A 16078-nucleotide genomic window follows, 5' to 3' on the forward strand; every position below is an offset into this window, starting at 1 on the left:
TAACCAAATTATCGCTCGTCAACAGCTGGGGTCGACAGAGTGTTAATCTCAACCGTTCAATTAAGGTTTTTGCAAAATCAAAAAACTACCTCAACATATTGACAAGCAATGCCCGAGAGTAGTACTATAGTTAATAAATCTGACCGGTTGCCAAAATTCTAATCAATGGATCACGAACAATGCCAAATTACAAATGTTGGATGAATATGGATCTCCTATGTGTGTGTGGACTCATGACCAGTGCCTCTTTTAAGCCGCTCGTTCTACTTGCCATCCATTGTTCGAGTTGATTTCTAGGGAAGAGAGAGAGAGAGAGAGAGAGAGAGAGAGAGAGAGGATTATGTGGAAGTTAGAATCTAGTTGCATTGGAATGTGTCCAAATTTGGGAGAATTTTTGGAAACACTTCTTGAAGACGACCTTTCAAACAGGCCCAAAATTCAAATACTATACTGATCTTCAACACCAAAAATTGAGCATTCTCTAGGCCCAGACTTGACTGGGCTTCAATACGAGCAGTGAAAATAGAAAGGAATGCAATGGGCCTGTGATAGAGTTGCGATAAAAAATACTTGCCAAAATCAAATTCTCTCGAACTTGCGTCTCTCCCTATGTTGTGTAGGTCGCTTTCATTAGTTATGGTTGATCTTTTGCAAAATATGTCAATACTCTTCATGGACAGGTGACCTGTTTTTTTGTTAGAACATGACGATATCTTCGCCCTTTTTTTGGCTTCTCTCCTCACAAACAGGTTGGACTTCTTAGGTTGTTCCATCATTCATGAGCAGGACACTTGAAGAAGGCCGTCTCCCTTGATTTTTTCACCTTCCTTCACAAGATTCGACCATCTGTTGTAATGAAATCAACCGCCATCCTTCGCCACCAAATATGAGTATGATTGCCACACCCAATTGCTCCTTTCACACTGTAGAAAAAGACGACCGAACAATTATTCTTCGTAACTTTCCTTGCTCCATCACATATCTATCTTCAAAATTCAAATTTCTTCTCTTCATAAAAAATTCATTCGTGTCCATCAATTCCAAAAGCACCGATCACCTAAACTGATTTAGGTATTCAAACCCACAAGATCACTATTCAAACCCATAGGATCACCAATGTTTAGGGTGATAAAATAAAGAGAGAGAGATTTCATTTATTCATCAAACAAGAGATAGAGAGACTGAACCATAATGCTGTAAATTCCGTCTTCGTTCATTCACTCAAAGATACGTGCCATACAATCCTAAATATCCATAACGATCCATATCCCTTCACATCTACACATTATTATTGATCATTCTCTAACCTTGGAGTGACTTTGTGCCTTTTTCCTAAGATTATTCCTAGGATATTTGTACGCATTTATCAATAGCAATATGAAGAAAAAAGATGCCCCATTTTGGATCTGTCTTTTCCTATTAGAGCTGGAAGAAAGATTGGATAGTAAGAGCAAATTTTTGGAGTATGCAAATTATAACCAAATCATGGATGTAAAGGAGTCAAACAAAAAAGTAAGTAAGCAATCTAATGCAAATTAGGATTTTGCATATGCAAGGAGTATGGGAAATTAAGGATGTAACCACAAGTGGAACCTTATTTCACAAAGCGACGGATGAATGGTGTAGACACACTATGCATGAAGCAACCAAAAATTTTAATTTCTAGTAGAATACGACCTATCACATGTAAATTGCTTGTGTCCATTCAATGTTTGTTTATGTACCTTTCGTCTTTTTATAGAGTCTATTTTGATATAGAGTAATCTTCAAATGAAAACCCTTTCAACACTCCACAATGTCTGTAGATCTACGCTTTTAACACTCGACACACTAACTGTGGATGAGTGTCGTCCTTCACATTGACAATCAAAGAAATGCCAATGTCTGCGAATGTGGATGAGATGTTAACTTGTTGACTGAGGGAGACGTGCACTTTTTACTTGTGCTAGATCTTCGACCATATAGGCTCTGATACCATGAAAAACAACAATGATATAAAGGAAGAGGAGGATATTGAGCTCTTCAATTACAAAATATACACACAAGAGAGGAGTTCTTCATACACAAGTGAAATTGAGGCATACATGGCTCTTTAGAGGAGGTTCGCACGATGGCATTTATGCCAAGAATCGCCAAAATTTCCTAGCTTTTGCCTCAGCCTCGGTGTTATAGCTGACAGTTTTGGGCATTGCAAGTGCTCCGATGGAAACGGAAATTCTTCCTCTCCACTTGGGCATTACGGGACTAACCCCCTTTTCCTCCTAAATGTCCCTCTTCCAATAGGCTACTACATCCAAAACACAGCAAAAAAGCACTGACAAAGGGCAACTCCAAGCAGAGTCCCTCACGCGGGGACAAGATCTCTACAATATGCCAAGCGCTGGCATATTTGCCAACCTTCTCGTATGGGGGAATGCGCTTTTAGCCACACTTCAACTACACAACAACGCCTCCTCTACAGAGCATAGAATAGTGGATGATTAACTATACAATTAGTTGGCTATACATTGTGATAGCTACAATGCCATTCTTAACTATATGCCAATGTAGTGAGCTCCCCATTTCAACATATCAATCCTACATCTTAAACATAAACATTCAAGACTCAAGCATCATTTACTTCATTAAGCTCTTAAACATACCAACTACCATGTTTCTTAATCTTTATTGGTCTCTAGCTCTTAAAGACCAAGATGAGATTAGTATTTTCCATAAATGCATAGAGTTTTCATGTACTATCTATTGTCATCGTTCATCTTAGTAGATTTGCCTACTTAATAACCTTGGCAAGTTGGATATGTATCTTCTTCAAAGCATCTATTCTCCTCTTTCACATGGAACCCAACTCTTCTTAATAGGGCTTAAGAGCAAAAGGAAGGAACTCTTTCCCTTTTTCACATGAAAGGAGATAGGTCATGGGTTTTCTTTGATTCCAAAGGGCTAGACAACATGTTTTTGGGGTTGTTATCATGATAAGGTATTCCTTCAAGAATACTAACATAATAATTGTGGATTTTTCTTTTGGCAATTTCTTAAGATGGGATGCTAATGGAGACATGGCTTCCTATCATGGAGTTTTAACAAGCTATACTCAATGTAACTAAGATGTTGAGAGGTCTTATAAGCAAATACTTGGATGGCTTAATCAAAAGAGCATATTTGGCCAAGTTCATGATCCAAGTTTTCTATTGACACAACATCAACCATAGTCATCAAGTAGACTGATTTGTACAAAGAGAACTAGAGAAGTTAAGATTACACATGTTTCATGGAATGGTTGCGTGAACTGAGGGTGTCGACAAATCCATAATCCTTAACCACTCAATTGCAAAGTTAAGGTAAAATCTAAGAGATGTTTTAAACCTTCTCATTATATTTAAACTTCACAAAGTTTAAAATAACTTTTCGACCAGACTAACTTAAGATTGACAACAAGTGTTCTGTAATGCAAATTCATGCCATGCTTGTTAGCATTGAAAGAAATTTGTGATGCTAGGTCTCTGGTCACAACTTGCTCAATTATAAAAGTTATTTTAGCATAAGTTTTATGTACAAGATTCTAGTACACAAGGGCTTATCACATTACAGCTTGGAATAAATAACTTATCATTATGAATATCAAGCAAGTCATAGAGGAACAAGCTTCCTTATGTATTAATCATATTCACTCGAAATAAGAAGCATATAGAGATTGCATTTTTATGGATGTAACGAGATTGTGGTGCTCATCATAATCTTGGAAAACACCTCAAGCATGATTAAGCTATGCATTGAAAAGAAATAATAAGCACTTGGAAATGTAAATAAGGAATTTGTACTTGCATTTGTTTTATTTCAAAAAGCGTATATAACAATAACTTCATTATTCTTATTAAGTTTTAAGTCTTGTAACTACTTAGATCTCTAAGATTTCCTTTAGCAAGAATCTTCAATTTCTTGAATTCTATTTTCTCATCTTGAAGATTGATCAAAGTTATAATTTTCATTATCTTCAAATAGAAAAAGGATTCAAGTTATAATATATTATCTTCAAATGGAAAAAGAAATAATCACGACAAATGTGGAAAAATTTTATTTGTACATCTATGCCTTGACCTAGCTTCCATTCGGTATTACATACCCATGCACCCCCTAGCTATATGGGCTGATGATGTGCAACTTCCTACCGTTGAAAAAGACGAATCAAGTATGTTTTATTATCATTATAAGGGTCAGCATGGTGGAAAATTTTGCAATCCACTTTATTTGTACATTCAATATCTTCTAATGATGCGAGGAATGTTCAAATAATCAAAATATTTGTAGATAGAAGAGAAGGTGCCTAAATTTGTGATACTTATTCAAGAGGTTTCAATTGTTTTCTTGAATGGCACAGGAGTCCCCAAATTCTCAAGAGAAGTTATTAGTTTTCCCTTTATATAGTTGCTTCAAGACTTAGCTTATCCATAACCTTTTTCGTAGTTTTTCTTGTGCAAGGAGATACTGAATAAATATCCAACATAGAATTATCCACATACTAGCCAAGCCGGAGAACCACCCATTCCAAGGCTCTTTACGCCTATTGGGAAGCAAATCTATGTAAAATCATTCAAAGTGAAGAAACATAACAAGCTCTAGCGTGCATGATAAGACAGATTAGTGCCGTTATATGTGGAGAATCATGTTGAATGTCATTTGTTAATCAGTTCTAGTACTTGCAACTCTGGAAGAATCGAAAGGTATCTCAATTTTGCGTGCGTCTGGAAGCCAAACAGAGATTACGTTTCAATTATGGATCAACGGAACGACAATTGCCTAGATACGTTCGTATTGCTAGACCCGTTAGCTATTTGATCAGTTTAACCGCGGAAGAACCGGAAGAAAGCACAGGTCAAATCCGCAACCAGTAGGGGAGGACAACCGAAAAACCAACTATTATGCCATTTTCACCCCTGCCGTCTTTGATTTTTACGTATTCTGAAAGTCGAGACCAATTGTGAGAATAAAACAAATCTAGTCTCATTGTCTTTCACACGTAGTATGGCCAAGTCTAGTGATGTGACGTGATAAGAAGTGTTCAGTGCATGATCATTTTAGCTTTACAAAACATGATACATTTTTTATCCCTTTTGAGGTAAAGCATGTATCTAAGAACATTCAACATGTGGAGAAACTTGACAATGCATATGCTTGGCCAAATAGAACATTACCTTTATGGAAATACTCAAGCATAAATGCTTACATGCTTTTGCATTCAATTACTTGAATGGCTCTCAGCTTAATCCCCTAAAAAATGTGAGTAAATCCAGCAAACAGACCAAGAAGTCACCCTCAAATCGAGCCAGAATGACTATTGAAGGTTGGGCTTATAAAAAAATTTGACCCAAGGAGGGTCAGATGAAACAGTGAAGCAAGCATGACAGAGGAAGGCTTGTGCAAGCGTCATTACTTTATATCACGGAGTTTCTTGCATCCACGGATCCCGATATGCCACAAAAACTATTGAGGGTGTTTACTTGCTGCTGAGAGAGTTTGCAACAAATATTTATGTATACAGTGGGTTTATAAGTTAAATCACTGTAGCTTAGCACAAGAGACAAGGTGTATGGAAAGCAGAACAAAAAGATAGAAGCAAGCAAGGACATGCTGTGCCTTCAAGCTTGCCTTTGAGATCAAATTTTCAGCACAGCATGTCCTGGGTAAATTCGGCTTTTGAGGCTTGAAAGCACAAACCAAAACATTGGCCTAGTAAAGGGAAGGAGTTCTTTCCTTGTTATGGTTGCAGTGTGTTCGTCACTGACCTTAGGAATGTGGTTGCCATCGCAGCAGCTCTTCATAGAGAGTGACACTGCTACTAATTGCACGATATGCAAGACAGCGGATATCCTCCCTTGAGCACTCCCTTGATATGCGAACAAGCTCCGAGAAGCCTCCTTCAGCCACAAGATCCTTTGCATTGAATTCTGAAAGCATCACACAACATGCATAGCATCAGCATAACTTTCTTGAGCCCAAAACATTTCCTGCAAGGTTGGATTTTTTATGTATTCACATTACACAGTGAATGCCAAGGTGGAACTAGAATGTTCAAGAGCCTGTAGCCAGGAAAGAATTTACCCCTTTTCAGAGACAATGGGAAAGTATAGTGTTCAAGTTAGACACAATGAGAGAATGCTACAAATTGTCGTTTTGGGGACCTTAATAAAGTTGAGTAAAAGCTGTCACAGGTCACTCTTTAAGAAAGGACTAGCCACTTTTCCAATAATCAAAGATTTCATAGTAAAATTATCCATGCGATTTGGGCATGCTTTCTGGAGTTAATCTAAGTATCAAATAATCTCAGTTTCTAGGATGACACCTGACATTCTAAAATCAAAAGAGCTAACGGTTCCAAAATACAGATGCACACATTCCACTGCTATTTTCATTGGGTCACTGTTTCTGCAACACGCAATGCTCCACATAAAAAGTACAGTTTGTATTGATAGATGGAAAGACAATCCTCCAAACCACTACAGAGAGTGGTTAAATAGATCAATTTCCTGGCTTAATGAAGCTGCTCTTACTGAGCACGAATATTTCCAAGTGAATCAGTGATTGCTAGCTTAAAACAATGAAAAGTCTACAACATGGAATGCTCAGACCCAACCATTCCGGATGGCACCTAATTGGAGCAGAAAACGCAATCAAACTCTCGTTTTTCTATCCACAGGCAGCACCTATGGCCAAAAATTAGGAAGAAGTACAGTTTAGGCCATCATAGTGAAGATTTCTTCCCCTGTTTTTGAAAGGAAGCTGGCTGTCTCTGCCCCACCAAAGTAACTTTGGAGTACTGCATAGAACCTTACTAGTGAAGTTTTCTTTCCTACTTCTTGAAAGCAAACTGGCTCCCTCTGCCCCACCAAGGTCAAAATTTAAGTGAACTGTTGTTTCAAGTTTTGGGAGGCTATGCTTAAAACAGGAGCAGATACAATTTTTTACGACCCACCATTTTGTGCCAAATGACATAATGCCAACTCAATGTGACGTCTAATTGCAGCAAACTCATTGCTCGCATTGCAGACAATCCATGGCAGAGATCCATCATCAATGAGTAATGATTTCCCCTTCAGCTCTGTTGCAAATCCAAGGTAATTGTTAGCAAGGATGGAATTTGTCAAGTCAAATTATCAATATGAAGGACTGCTTCAAATGTTCTCATACACTACTGCATCAAGAATTTTGCATCAATAAAGTCAATATCACAAAGTCAGTCGATTAAAAAACGCATGCCATGTTGTCACCATGGAAATTTCTTTACTCATCCCATGCACTTGTCGAGAAAATATTCAATTGCTCTTTTACTTCATATAAAATCTGTGCTTCACATTGATGCATCTTTGAAGTATTGAGATTCAAGAAAGTGAACACTGATAAATCTCTAAAGCTAAGCGGACCCCTTCTACGGCTTTTAGCTCTTTAACCGTACATTTCCCTTACTGCAAGACTATGACTTTGAAGGGAGTTGATGCTCAAAAAGCTTACCACCATGTACAGCTCCACGAGATTCACACTTGGCAAAGTTCGCGATGCCACGAGCAACTTGAGCTTGAACATCTAAATGTCCTGAGTTGGCCATACCCAAGAGAGCTCTAATGCCACCTCCGTCTCTTAGCTTTGATTGCAACTCACCTGAGTAATAAATAAAAATGGATAAAATTGATGCAGCTTACATGCTGAGAGGAAATCAATGTCACCGACAGACGTGCAAAAAGTATCAGCAACACCTTAACTCAAAAAATTGAAAAGTAATATATTGAGAAGCTAGGAAGTCACCATTGCCACACAGATTTGCAATGGCACCAGCTACCATGCACAAGGTTTGTGGGTCTTGTGCATTCTTTGCTGTAATTGCTAATAAACCCACACCTCCTTCTTCAACTATAGTGACCTGATTAACTTCTGCAAAAGGGGTGGAAAATGTGCAGTTAGAGGGATGAGTGGATATGTGACAATATCCACCTGATTGTGAATAAGAAAACTTTGGAATGTATATATGCCAAACCTATTGGGCAGTTGTCCTGAGCACCACAAAAACAACCACGTGTTGTTCATCTCAAAATCATATCCCCAAGTTTTTGGCTAGTGAAAAGCAGTAAGTTAATCAAAACCGTTGCATAAGACAGAAGAATTGAGTGTTACGGGTTGGCTTTCAGACTGGGAATCGCGTTCCAGTTCATTCCGGAAGGGGGAATCGCGTTCCAGTCCGTTCCGGAAGGGGGGGTGGCATTCCCTGGTAACTATGCAACACAACCCCTATCCGCATTCAAGTTCAAATCTTCAATCACTTATTGGTTGTCTTATCAAACTTATAACGGAATGTGGAACCACCAGAATCCCCATTAAGTGAAGTAATTTTTTGCATTTTATGGGGTTGGACAAGAGTGCAGTTGTTAAACTTTTCAGTCCCTGTTTTGCAGATGAAGCAAAAGAGTAGAGCAGGGAAAATAACTGTAGTAAATTATTTATTTCAGACCGCTATCGTAAAAGGCGTTCTTGGGCAACAAAAATAGGACTCTTTCAGCTAAACTTCACATTCTTTTTGCATATTTACAGCTGATTTGTGGTGGAATGGAATCATACCACTCATAGCAAGATTCGCTATGGCACCAGCAGCAACACGTCGCACAGCCTCATCTTCTGAGCTCCCTAAAAGGTTAAGCAGAGAATAAAGCCCTCCTGCTTCAACGATCTTTTCCTGGTTTGTTTCTGTCAGCTTGAATATTAGAAATATACAAATCAATCTTGCAAGCATCAGATCTGACAATGTTTAGAATTCAGAACAAGCAGAACACAGACTCGTTGCAGAAGAGCCATAAAGAATTTCATTTTCTTGATTTTTGCACAGGACAGACTCCAGAGAGAGTATGTATTGGTTTAACTAGCCTTAACCTCATCATCATGCAACAAGCACACTTAAAAGTATTTTGTGAGACATGGTAACATCGTTGAGAAGCACAATTTTGTAAATGCTGTGTATCCTTTAAGGCTGTATCAAATGATGAGAGCCTAGACTTACAATTAGATCTGTTATTCTTTGCAGCCTTTTTGTCTTTAAGTTCCCATCAGATTACTTCTTGAAACCAAGAGCTGTCGCCATTATTATTTTTTATGGATGGTTTAAACAGCGGGACAAACAACTCTATAAGAACTACATAGTATAACACAGCAAATTATGCCATAGTAATAGGTTATGTGCCTGTTACAATGCTGAGACAACAGTTCTTTCATTTTCAGGAACAAATTGCAGACACTTTATGGTTCCCACAAAGCTATGTACTGTAAACACTACGACAGTTTATGACCCTCTTATTTGAGATAATTAGTTCTTCTACATACCGTCAGCAGCAAGGTTTGCTACCACCTTCAAAGCATGAATTCGGACATCATCATCTGTCGACACGAGAAGTGTCAACAAGTTTTCCAGACCTACTGCATTTTGAAAATTAAAAACATTAGAAATTCATCTTCAGAAAGTGCACACCATACACCACTGAAAAATAAGATTCCTCCAAGATAAGTTACCATGTTCAAAAAGTTTCACAATCGTGGACCTCTGCCCTTTAAGACCATCTTTGGTTTGATTTAATTTCTGAATACTGACTGCTCTCTCCGATGCAGTACAACTCCCTGAGCGCATTTGATCAATTGTCCTCTTCATCTACTTCAAAGGAAACTGATGTTGGTTGAGTTTCTTGATCTGAATAAAACTTAAACCGTCAAGCAACCATACAGTATTTTGCCCAGAGATTTGATAAGATCAAGAATGTACAAACCTCATCCGCCTCATACTGTAGCTGAAGTATCCTTTCTTTCAAAATCTTATTCTCTGCTTCTACATTCAACCTCGTCTTGGTCTCTTCATCCAACTTCTGCATAAAGAATAGGAACTTCTAATTTCTTGTATTTTCAGAAAAAGTAGATTGGGAACCTAAAAGAGACTTCCATTCTTGTGCAAAAGATTGAGAACAAACTTTTCTCTGAGCAATACCTGTCATCAGAAAAAAGTGTCACTCTGCATGTTATAGGTGTCAGCAAAGCGACTTGTAATACAAAAGGAAGTGCTTTTGGTCCTATCAGTATCAATGAGATTGAACATATTTGGACAACAGATTTTATAGTAACCTATCTAATGGCTGTGCACTAATTCTAGATTGCTTGCGACCTTTATAAGGCTGGTTTCACCTTTAAAGGGTCATATGGATGTTCCACTGTCAACAAAAACAGCGGAGTAAAGCATGCTTGTTAAATGACCAGAGCATTTAATTCCTCTATATGATGCCATGAAAGATTGTTACTTTCATTACAGAGAGCATTGAATGGAATATTACAACAACAACAACAGATATGGTGCTACGAAAAATGCCATCAATGACAACCTTCAAACACCACCTAGGAGTGATTTAGAGATTGGTACCATAAATTGCTCTGTTCAAATAAAATGCCTCATTTCAAAGACATCAGACTTCCTGGTAGGGATTTTCTGGTAGTATTTCAATGCCTCCCTGGGTTGCCACATCCGTGCTCAGTCCTATTGCTCTTCCTATTTGGAGAGGTAGGAAAGCGTTCATGTTTCCTTATCGCCTTACTTTGATCCAGTCCTTGAAGGACCAGAAGTACTCCATCCTTCCCCTCCACTTTCCAGGATTTTCCAAAGCTACATCAAGCCCCTCAGTTTCTAGCTGCACCTTCCTCTACAGCCTCCACAATCTAGAGTACCCAGACTTTGGGTTTCTTACACAAACTCTTGAAATACATGATGATTATGTATTTCTTCAGACACTCAATGGATCTTCACAATAAATGAAGGTCTCTGGCTACAAGAATCAGTGCCACCTATGTAGGCAATTTGAACACCTTGCATGCAACTGTCCTAGGAGGACTAAATAACCAAGAGACGTCCCAAACATCCCCCTCTAGTAGTTGCTATTCCACACCCTCCTCCATCTTCTCCCCATCCTCAAGCCTAGTTTTGGAAAGTGGTATGCGTTCACATAGATTCTTGCCTCTTAAAACTGCTTTGCAGTCTTCGCAGAGGGTGAGGAGCAAGGAGGACAACATGGGAGCCAATGACATTGATGGGATTGGGAAGAGTGGTGACATGTCCCGAACTTTCGTCTCTTTTGAAAACTCCACTTCCCTTGATGCAGCCACCTGATCTACCATCATCTCTGGCTTGGGCTCCTGAGGCTCACATCCCCTCCAATTCTTCTTTCCCTTGTGGAGTTTGCAACTCTTCCTTCGTTGTACATTAGACAAGGTCCATCTTTCCATCCATAAGGGAGCAGTACCAAGTCATGTCCTCTTGGATGAGGGTTGTCAATTGGGAACATTCAACGATTGGGTTGGATCCACAGTTACGCTGAAACGCGTTTCAGAGCCCAACCAGGCCTGAAACACCGTTTCAGAGAAGCCCCGTTTCCTGAAACGCGTTTCAGAGTCTAAAACGTTTCAGGACCCTGAAACGGCTGGCTGAAACGTTTCAGCCAGTCTGAAACGCGTTTCAAAACCCTGAAACGTGCTGTTTCAGACAACACAAGCTACTAGGTCTCCAAAATCACACGAAATCTGCCGCCAGTCCCGTTTTTTGTCTTTTTGCATTCGATTTTAGCCTCCTTCCACTCCTTCAGCCTCATACTCTCTCCATCCTCAAGGTTTTCCAGCCCTCCTTCAGCCCCATTCACTCCTTTCCTCTCCTTTCTCTCCTGCAGCCTGCTTCAGCCCTCCATCATCATCTACTCCCCTCCCTTGCTGACGTGGCATTTCCCTGTTTCAGCCCTCCCAGAAATCCCGAAACATTTCCGTTTCCGTTTCCCCTAACTATGGTTGGATCCCTACCTATTTCAAGAAGCAACTTCGGTCACTCATGCACTGATTGATATCCTCCTCCTTGAAGAGCACAATCATATGATAGGCAATGCACCAAGATAGGCAGGCTTCCACTTGGGCATACCTTTTGGTGCTCTTGGATCACGTAAAGGGGTTTCACCTTCCACTCTTTCCAGTGTCATTCCACATGGTGTTTCGATACTATCCAAGGTTCAATGGACTATCCTTTTCATTGGGCCTCCTAAATTGCGGTGCTCAACATTTACATATCCAATCTGAGGGATAGGATTGCATTTTGCAGAAAGATCTGCAAGTGGCTGCCATAGGCTAACTTTTGGATAGCAGGAGGGGACTTCAATATGGTAGAACATCTTGTTGAGAAAATGGGGAGAAAGGAGGAAGCTACATGGGAAGAATTTGCTATATGGATCAAAGGCAGAGACAACTGGCTTAGAGAAGATGATGCCATTCTTATAGTCTCTCTTGGTCTAACAAGAGACATAGAGGGACAAATCATGCCAAGATGACCAGCTCTACATCAATGAGTAGGCCCTGGAGCTCACACTTTAATCTCAACAGGTACCACCACATTTGTATTAGAAAAGTGACCTCTCTCACACAGAGGGTATCCTGCAGCAGAAGACTGATAGTTAGCCCAGGAATTACAAGCGGAAGTGTTCAATATGGAATCAATGCTTCATCAAGTGTGTGTACTTCACAACGTTCATGTGTATGTGCAGACTAGACTCAAGCTATGGAGCTGTTATGGAGGACAAAAACTGCTGTGAAAGCATTGAGACTGATGAAGATGGAATTGGTGTGCTCTCCTAGGATGCATGGTGGACTTAATGTTCTCAATATAAGATATCATGTACTTGCAAGGAAGGCGACTATGCTCCATACTTTTTTCCGTCAACAACAGCCATGGACTTGTATGATAGCATCCATGTGTGTCAACATGAGGACATCGGCATATGGCCATTGGACTACTGATCATTGGGAGGTTGTCATTGGGAGATTTGTAGGGAAGATACCTGGCTGTCCTTTCTCTACTGCTCTGATACTTGACTGGAAACAAGTACTTTCTAAGGTCAAATGGGCTCCCGATAACTGCTTGGGGACAAACTCGATGAGGAAAGAAAGTATTCATTGGAGTGCCATCTTTGACATTCCACTTGCTTTACAGGAACCTGTTCGGGCATATAATCTCATGAAATTGGGAATTAGATACATAAATGATGTGGTAGATGATCAGGGCTATATCTTATCTTTTCCTCAGGCCACTGCTTCCTATGCATTGGGAATGCATCATAGGTCCATATGGAAGAAAATTGATGTTCTGTTACATCCTCTTCTCCCTGTTCCTCCTGTGGCTGGCACAGACAGGCTTATGGATTGGCAATTGCAACCCTCTGCTACATGCTCTCATCCTGTTCCTCTGCCTGTCTTGACCTCCATCAAAGCCTATAGGCTTCTTCAGCCTGCTCCATGGATTCAGCAATATGCTAATACTCTGTGGCATATCAAAAAGCCCCTTTCATGGTGGCGGAAGAATCTCCGGATAATATGGAAGTGTAAAATGCCTTTGAAACAAAGACTTTTTCTTTGGAGATGCATGACCGGCACTTTGTCAGTGGGAATCACACTTGCCAAACGTCATATTGCACCATCCACATGTTTACGATGTCGAGCTCCTTCAGAGACTGTCCCTCATTTGCTTTGGCACTGCCCGTGTTCCAGGAACCTCCCCGTTTCCCGAGCCACAGAATTGGGAAACATTTTTGGTTATTTGGAAGATATATGAGGTCCTTGTCTCACTATTCACTATTTCTCTCATGGGTCAGATTTTGGGCTCTTTGGACAATCTGGAATGAGCATAATTTGGCATACTTGGGTCGCCAGATTCACAAGTCATATGAATCTTTCCGAGCCTCATTGCGGCAATCCTTATATGATGCCTACCATGAGGGTGATATCCATGTTTCTTGCATAGAGCTTTTCTTTTTATGTTTCTGATCTTTGGGATACTCTCCATTTTGGAGACTTCCCATCTTGTAAATTTATGAGAATATAAATACACTGGTTTTTACAAAAAAAAAAGTATGTGCAGACTAGCAAATAGACAATGCTCAGAGACAAATATAGAAGCAACACTTTATATTTCTGTCCGTCCACAAACTAGACAAGATACAACACCAAAACGTTCTTCTACTAAATGCCTAGCACCTCTAGATCTCTGAGCCTGCGTGCTTCACTGAGCATATGTAGACTCTCTATCCAAAGGATCCCTTCACCTTGCTGTCTGCAAACCAGCCTAGTTGGGCAGCACCTACTAGCTCAGTCTGCAGCTCCTCCAGGTCTCCTTCACCCTCTGGGAATAGGCCCAAGGAAGCCCTAACTGCTGCTCCTGTCTGCTGTGTATTGGCTGCTCCAGGTGATGTGTTATGAGGCCACAAGGGCCACCTTTTATAGGCCCAAGGGCCTTCCCAAAAAACTGACCAGAAGCCTGGATGTGGCCGACCCAAACAGGCCAACCTGTCTGCCAAAACCGCCCCCCTCTAGGGCTCTCAAAACCAAAGGCCCTCACTTCTGTGGCCAACCTGCAGCCCTAACTAGCTGACCTGTAGTCAGCCTGTTTGGCTGCCTATAAGGCCTATATGCAGGCCGAAAGCCTGCCCTATGCAAGCACCTTTTGCCCTGCCATAACCTCTGCCTGTTGCAGGCCCATTTTGCCACGTGGCACTGATCCGTACAGCACTGTACCCTGCTGACATCACCTGCCTCTGTTCCAGCCTGGTTCTCCTATGCAGATCTGCCTCAGCCAATCCCAGACAGCCACATGGCCTTTCCAAGCCCTTGCTGTCCTCCATGGTGTCTTCCATCTGCCAAGTTCTCTCTTTGGCTTCCTGCCCACATGGCAGCCCATGTGCTACCCATGTGGCAGCCCCATGCTTTTCTTCTCTCTCTAGTCCACCCCCCCCCCCCCCCCCCCCCCCGATGCACACATCATTTGGTGGCTCACAAGCGGCGAGGTGACCATTCATATTCCAACATCCCCTCTCAACAACCCAGCCAGTTGATCCTGCACCACCTTCATATTTGTGATGTATTCCTGTACTGATTCCCCTTGATCCATACTCATTTTGAACAACTCTGTCTCAAGGTCCAAGGTTCTCACCTCATTGTCGAGCTCGTACATATCCCTTAAGGTCATTCAGGCCTCGTAAGAAGTGTCTGCCATCTGAATATGTGGCAGCACCGCGTCCTCCATCGTACTCACAATGATAGCCAAGGATTCGATATGCCATGCTCTCACTAAGACAGGGTCTGCAAGCATTGTCACCACCGCCGAGGTTGATGTGGCTCCTTTAACTGTCGTTGATTTTACAGATGATGTGTTGCGGCCCCAAACCAAAAATTCAGAGCAGCAAGAATGTCCACATAAGCAGAGGAAAATGTGGTTGAGCGGCGAATCATCACTTATCAAAGGAGACCAAAGTCTCAGTCTGCTCCAGCAAACAAACCAGTAATTTCAGTTCCCAGATGGGGGAAACCCACTCTCTAGAATGCTTGCGATCAGCCCAGTCTTGGCAGGACAAAGGGTGCCACAAAGAGACTTCATGAAGTTAACTAAGCATTGATGACCGCAGTGATGGAAGCTGCAGAGGAGCCTGCTAATTTTCAAGGAGCACATACTAATCCTTTGTGGTTGGATGGAATGAAATAAGAAATGTTTTCTGTCCAGAAGAATGCGACATGGGAACTAGTAGAACTATCAGTGGGAAGGTCTGTCATTGGCACGAAGGTGCTGGAGGATAAAAGTTGAAGATCAGATTTAAAACTGATCTTGGTCTCTCATGCCCAATGGAGGCTGAAAGTTTCAAACTGAGATTGATTTTGAGCTCTCATGTCCGACGGAGGATGAAAGTTTAAGGTCTAAATCCACTATCATTTATTTGGGGTTGTATTGATGACAGCTACATTGCTCTTTAGTATTGTCCCACCAAGGATAATGTGGCAGATCTCTGCACCAAATCTCTTGCAGCAGCAGATCCTTTCATACACTTTCGAGAGAAGCTAGGGATGAGGGACATTTCACAATGTCAAGGGGGCTTTGCATTGCCATTGGCAACAATCGTTTCTTTCATGCTCGCATGAAACACATTGAAAATCATCATCACTACATACAAGATTGTATTTCAAATGGATTCATTGACCTTATCTATTGTTC

The 16078-nt window shown here is 40.9% G+C and overlaps 1 protein-coding gene across 4 annotated transcripts in view; it reads right to left on the bottom strand.

Annotated features, from left to right (window-relative positions):
* Positions 1-511: 511 nt before the first annotated feature.
* Positions 512-16078, bottom strand: part of LOC147886093 (kinesin-like protein KIN-UB) — a 146682-nt gene continuing 131115 nt past the window's right edge. For 3 of the 4 annotated variants that reach the window (XM_087395857.1, XM_087395858.1, XM_087395859.1), the window contains 8 exons: positions 9795-9890; positions 9544-9679; positions 9358-9450; positions 8602-8727; positions 7795-7920; positions 7504-7650; positions 6968-7093; positions 5179-5942 (listed from right to left, as the gene is read on the bottom strand). In XM_087395857.1, the coding sequence (XP_087251983.1) occupies positions 5782-5942; positions 6968-7093; positions 7504-7650; positions 7795-7920; positions 8602-8727; positions 9358-9450; positions 9544-9679; positions 9795-9890 (1011 nt within the window). In that variant the 3' untranslated portion in view covers positions 5179-5781. Of the gene's footprint in view, positions 924-5178; positions 5943-6967; positions 7094-7503; positions 7651-7794; positions 7921-8601; positions 8728-9357; positions 9451-9543; positions 9680-9794; positions 9891-16078 lie in introns of those variants that run through there. The other variant, XM_087395856.1, reaches the window with a different exon arrangement.

The sequence above is a fragment of the Dipteris shenzhenensis genome, chromosome 24 (assembly GCF_047967505.1).
Source record: "Dipteris shenzhenensis isolate YYH24624 ecotype China chromosome 24, Dip_SZ_1.0, whole genome shotgun sequence".
Classification (NCBI taxonomy): Eukaryota; Viridiplantae; Streptophyta; class Polypodiopsida; order Gleicheniales; family Dipteridaceae; genus Dipteris; species Dipteris shenzhenensis.